This window comes from Rhea americana, unplaced genomic scaffold (genome assembly GCF_003343005.1).
Source record: "Rhea americana isolate MKP2758 unplaced genomic scaffold, rheAme1 scaffold_683, whole genome shotgun sequence".
Lineage (NCBI taxonomy): Eukaryota > Metazoa > Chordata > Aves > Rheiformes > Rheidae > Rhea > Rhea americana.
In genome coordinates, this window is record NW_028186849.1 from 18,384 (window position 1) to 23,515 (window position 5,132).

At 73.4% G+C, this 5,132-nt stretch overlaps 2 protein-coding genes across 2 annotated transcripts in view; one reads left to right on the top strand and one right to left on the bottom strand.

Annotated features, from left to right (window-relative positions):
- The first annotated feature begins 417 nt into the window (after positions 1 to 417).
- On the top strand, positions 418 to 1,910 carry LOC146586518 (potassium channel subfamily K member 6-like). The gene is made up of 4 exons (XM_085321192.1): positions 418 to 496; positions 960 to 1,388; positions 1,497 to 1,729; positions 1,893 to 1,910. The coding sequence occupies exons 1-4, from the start codon at positions 418 to 420 to the stop codon at positions 1,908 to 1,910; spliced, it is 759 nt and encodes a 252-aa protein (XP_085177318.1).
- Positions 1,911 to 2,044: 134 nt separating this feature from the next.
- LTBP4 (latent transforming growth factor beta binding protein 4) overlaps positions 2,045 to 5,132 on the bottom strand; it is an 18,023-nt gene continuing 14,935 nt past the window's right edge. Inside the window, exons 22-26 of the mRNA XM_085321191.1 lie at positions 4,961 to 5,110; positions 4,184 to 4,336; positions 3,211 to 3,654; positions 2,975 to 3,124; positions 2,045 to 2,288 (exon numbers count right to left, since the gene is read on the bottom strand). Coding sequence (XP_085177317.1) covers positions 2,134 to 2,288; positions 2,975 to 3,124; positions 3,211 to 3,654; positions 4,184 to 4,336; positions 4,961 to 5,110 — 1,052 coding nt within the window. The 3' untranslated portion in view covers positions 2,045 to 2,133. The remainder of the gene's footprint in view (positions 2,289 to 2,974; positions 3,125 to 3,210; positions 3,655 to 4,183; positions 4,337 to 4,960; positions 5,111 to 5,132) is intronic.

The following is a 5,132-nucleotide window of genomic DNA, read 5'->3' on the forward strand; positions in this document are numbered from 1 at the left end:
TGAGACCCCCCCCAGGCAAACCAGGACCCCCACACAAACTGAGGCTGCTTTGTGCACCAGGACCCGCGTGTGCACCAGGACCCCTCGTGCAATCTGTGAGTCCCCGTGCAAACCAGGACCACCACGCAAACCGGAACCCCCGTGCAAACCGGGATTCCTCTGCGACCTGGCGTTTCTCAGTGCAAGCTGGGGCCCTCCCATGCAAACCGGGAGTCCCGTGAGCACTGGGACCCCCACCTGCAAACTGGGACACCCATGCAAACAGGGTCCCCATGGCTCCCTGTGCACCCCATGACCAGCTGCACACCCTCRGGACCCGCCTTGTGTACCGGAGAGTCCCGGGACCCTCCGCGCACCCTGGGAACTACCGAGGCACTGGGAACCCCCCAGGAAGGTCCCTGTGCCCCAGGACCCCTCATGCACCCAGGACCCCTTGTGCACCCAGGGACCCCCGAGGAGGGCAAGCCCTTGCCGGGGGCGGCTGTGAACAGGGCGGGTATTTAGTGAGGCTCCCCCCCTCCCCAGCCCCCCGAGCGCCCAAACTCCTCTGATCCCGAGTTGCCGCCCGGCTGCCGCTTGCTTCCTCCCGCCGGAAATCCTCCGYGCGGGCGGCCGGGGCCGGGTGGCAGCGGGGCCCTGCCGGGGGCTGCCCGCCGCCTCCCCGGGTGCCGGGGCCGCTTTCCCGGCGGGGGGCTGTGCGCCGCAGCCCGGCGAGGTGGACTCTGCCCCGGGGCCGGGCCGGGGGCTCGGCGGCGCCTGGGACCTTCCTTGGGTCAACAGGAGCAGAGCAAAGAGCGGCCGGGGGCGGCGGGGGGCTGCCCACGCGGGGCCCCCGCACAAAAGGCTCCTTCCAGAGCCGCCGCCGCGTCCCGCTGCTCCGGCCGGCCCGGAGCCGCTCGGGCACGCGCGGCTGGAGCAGGCGCCGCGGCCCGGACGCCTGGGCCCCTCCCGGCGCGCAGCCTGCCCCAGCGACGCCTCTTCGCTCCCCGCAGGCTACGGCTACGTGGCCCCGCTCTCGGACGGCGGCAAGGTCTTCTGCATCGTCTACGCGGCGCTGGGCGTCCCCTTCACCATGCTGGTGCTGACGGCGGCGGTGCGGCAGCTCATGGGCCCCGTCACCGAGCGGCCCCTGCGGTACCTGCAGGCGCGGGGCGGCTTCTCGCGCCGCGGGGCCGCCCGTGCCCACCTGGCCCTGCTGCTGGCGGCGGTGCTGGCGCTCTTCCTGCTGCTGCCCGCCGCCGCCTTCCGCGCCCTGGAGGCCTCCTGGAGCTACCTGGACGCCGTCTACTTCTGCTTCATCTCCCTGGCCACCATCGGCCTGGGCGACCTCGTGCCGGGCGAGCAGCCCGGCCAGCGCCTGCGGGAGCTCTACAAGGTCGCCGTCGCTGGTGAGCGGCGCCCAGGGCGCGGGAATGGTGTTGGGGGGGGCCCGGACGSCTGGGCCCAGGGTGCCGGCACGGGGCGCCGGGCGGTCCTGATGCTCCCTCCTCCCGCAGCCTACCTGCTCCTGGGGCTGACGGCCGTGCTGCTGCTGCTGCAGACCTTCCAGCGCGTCGCCGAGCTGCACGGCCTCCCCGCCGCGCTGCTGCCGCCCGCCGAGACCCCCGAGGAAGCCGAGCGGATCCTGGGCAGCAAGACGCCCGCGCCGGAGCCCCGCGCCCGGGAGCAGCCGCCCGCCGCCGCCCGCCGCGGCTACGCCGCCATCGACCCGTCGGGCAGCTTGTCCGGCGTGCGGGAACGCGGGGGAGACCGTGGGAATAAACGCCGGGCCGCAGCGCCGAGGCTCCCCGCGCTCGCCCCGGCGCCGGCGAGACGGCGGCACCCGGGGAAGCCGGGCGCGAGCCGAGCTCCTCGCCCCCAGCACGGCCGCGACCCGCAGCATCGTTTTATAGAAAACCTTTATTCCGTGAAAGCGGGGCGGTCGGGGGCTTCAGGCGGCGCGGAGAGGCCCCCCAGCCCCGGGGCTCTCCGCCGCCCCGCGGGGCAGCACGGGCCCCTCCCCGGCCGGCAAGCGGGGAGCCGGGGGGGGGGGTCCCGGCGCCTCCCACGGCGTCTGTACATCCAGCCCCGCTCCTATATACACACAATAAATACAGGGCCCGGGCGGGCGCGGGGCCGGGGCGGCGGGCGGCCTCAGGCCCGGGGGCGTGCGGGCACGCAGCGGTGCGGCGGCTGCGCCAGGACGTAGCCGCGGGGGCAGAGGCAGCGGAAGGAGCCCTCGGTGTTGAGGCAGCGCCCGTTGAGGCACAGCGTGGGGGAGGCGGCGGCCTCGGCGCACTCGTTGACGTCTGTGGGGCAGAGCGAGGGTGAGCACGGCCTGTGGTGCCTGGTGCACAGGCCATGGTGCACAGTGCACGGCCCGTGGTGCTCAGTGCATGGCCTGCAGTGCCCGGTGCACGGCCCGTAGTGCCCGGTGCATGGTCCGTGGTGCCCTGTACACGGCCCGTGGTGCCCGGTGCACGGCCCGTGGTGCCCGGTGCACGGCCCGTGGTGCATAGTGCACAGCCCGTGGTGCCCTGTACACGGCCCGTGGTGCCTGGTACACGGCCCGTGGTGCCCGGTTCGTGGCACTGTGCGTGCACACAGGCGCAGGGGCTGCAGGCTTGCGTCAGGGTGTGTGGGGAGCTGCGTGCAAGGGGATTTGCAAGGGAGGTGCCGCCACGAGGACACACAGAGCAGTGGGGATCCCACGGTGACAGTGCAGCGCGGGGACTGTATGTGCACGGGTGGCCGGGCCAGCAGCACAGGGGACTGGAGCATGGTGACGGGGGCTGGTGTGCACGGGGCAGCGTGCCCGGGACCGTGAGCACGGAAGGGGGCTGGCGTGCAAGGGGAGGGAGGGGTCTGCATGCCTGGGGACTACAGGGCTGCATGCACCGGGGCCGAGCGCCCACGGGCCGGGATGKTCGTGCGTGCGCGGGGATCTGCGTGCGCGGGGCGGCATGCGCGGCGGGCCGCGCGCCGGGGCTCTCACCGACGCAGGCCAGCCGGGCCGTGTCCAGCCGGTAGCCCTGGTCGCAGTCGCAGGTGTAGCCCTCGGGCACCCGCACGCAGCGCCCGTTCTCGCAGCCGTTGAGCACGCCGCACTCCTCCGCCTGCAGCCCCTCGAACTGCTCGTAGCGGTCTGGAAAGGCCGGTTAAGAGGAGGGACGTCCCCCCGTGCCGCGCCGCGCCGTGCCGTGCCGCGCGCCCGGCCCCGCGGGCACTCACCGTCCTCACTGGCGCGGCCGGGGCGCTCGGGGAAGGCGCCGGTGTCGCGGGGCTGGTAGGGCCAGGGGGGGCCCGGCGGGGGGTCCTCGGGCTCGTAGCGGGGGTCGCTGGGGGGGCTGCGCGGGCGGTAGGAGCGGGGGGCGCCGGGGCGGCGGTAGGACCCCTCGAAGTCCTCGAAGTCGGCGGCCTCGTAGCGGGGGGGGCTGTAGAGGGGCCCCCCCCGGGGGTCGTAGCCCCCCGCGGCCCCCAGCCCGTAGGGGTCGTAGTCGGGGCGCAGCCCCGGGGGGGGCGCGCGCGGCCCCGTCCCCGCGAAGAGCTCGGGGCCGTAGGGCAGCCCGTAGGGCGGTGCGAACTCGGGGCCGTACTCGTAGGACGAGCCCAGCCCCGGGCGCACGGGGCCGTAGCTGGGCGGGCGCAGCACGTTGCAGAGGAACTCGAAGTCGTCTGCGGGCAGAGCGGGGAAAGAGAGTCTGGCCGGGGACCCCAGGCCACCCGGCTGCGAGGATGCAGGGGTCCCGCAATGCCGGGGGGGGGCCTGCATTGCCGAGGGGCTGGGGGGGGGGGTGCGAAGGTCCCCATTGCCCTGGGGCTGCGGGATGCAAAGGGGACCCCAGGTCAAGCGGGGGGCGGGGGTGCAAGGATGCAAAGAGCTCTCACTGCCCAGGGGCTGTGCAGAGGCAAAGGGTCCCTCGCTGCTGAGGGTCTGCAGGAGTGTGGGGGGGGGTCCCTGCAATGCCTGGGGTCTGTGGGGGAGGCAATGCACCCCCACTGCCCAGGGGATGCCAGGGGTCCCTGCAACGCCTGGGGGTCCGTGGGGATGCCAGGGGTCCCTGCAATGCCTGGGGTCTGTGGGGAGGCAATGCGTCCCCGCTGCCCAGGGGATGCCAGGGGGTCTCCGCATTGCCGGGGGGCCGGGGGGCACGAGCGTGGCCGGCAGCGCCGGTGACGGCGTGGGGAGCCYGCGGGGCCGCACCTGAGTCGCGGGCCGGGCAGAGGGCGCAGTCCATGCCCCAGGCCTCGCCGTAGAGGCAGCAGCACTCGGTGTAGGTGACCTGCCGGTCGAGCCGGGGCCGCCCGCACACCAGGTCGGGACCCACCTCCTGCCAGCACACGGCCTGGTTGGCGTCTGTGGGGAGAGAGGCACCGTCGGGCACCGGTGGGTCGACCCCAGGCACCGTGCCGCGCTGTGCCGYGCTGCGCTGTGCCGGGCCACGCTGCACTGTGCCGTGCCGTGCTGTGTTGCACCGTGCCACGCTGTGCCATGCCACACAGTACTGCACGGTGCTGTGCCACGCTGTGTTGCGCTGTGCTGCGCTGCACTGCACCATTGCTGCACTGTGCTGTGCTGTGCCGCACTGTGCCATGCCGTGCTGCACCATGCCATGCTGCACTGTGCTGTGCTGTGCCATGCCGCACTGTGCCGTGCCATGCTGCACCGTGCTGTGCCATGCTGCACCATGCCAAGCTGCACCGTGCTGTGCTGTGCCATGCTGCACTGTGCCGTGCCATGCTGCACCGTGCCGTGCCATGCTGCACCGTGCCACGTTACACCGTGCTGTGCCGTGCCATGCTGCACTGTGCCACACCATGCTGTGCCATGCTGCAGCATGCCATGTTGCACCGTGCTGTGCTGTGCCATGCTGCACCATGCTGTGCCGTGCTGTGCCATGCCGTGTTGCACCACGTTGCGCTCCACCGCACTGTGCCGTGCTGCGCTGTGTGTGCTTGCCACGGGGGCCCGGACCCTCACCCAGCGCCTGGCTGTCGTTGCTGACGCAGCGCCGCTGGGAGCCGTCCAGCACCAGAGGGGGGTCGCAGGAGCAGTAGTAGGAGCCGATGGTGTTGGTGCAGCGGCCCCCGATGCAGGGCTCGGCCTCCTCGTCCAGGCACTCGTCGTTATCTGCGCCAGCAGCCGCGGGGTC

Coding starts and splice junctions, on each gene's coding strand:
- LOC146586518 (XM_085321192.1), top strand. CDS start 418: ATGCACCCAGGACCCCTTGTGCACCCAGGGACCCCCGAGGAGGGCAAG. Junction 497..959: donor GGCGGCTGTGAACAGGGCGG/GTATTTAGTGAG, acceptor CCCGGCGCGCAG/CCTGCCCCAGCGACGCCTCT. Junction 1,389..1,496: donor CTACAAGGTCGCCGTCGCTG/GTGAGCGGCGCC, acceptor CTCCTCCCGCAG/CCTACCTGCTCCTGGGGCTG.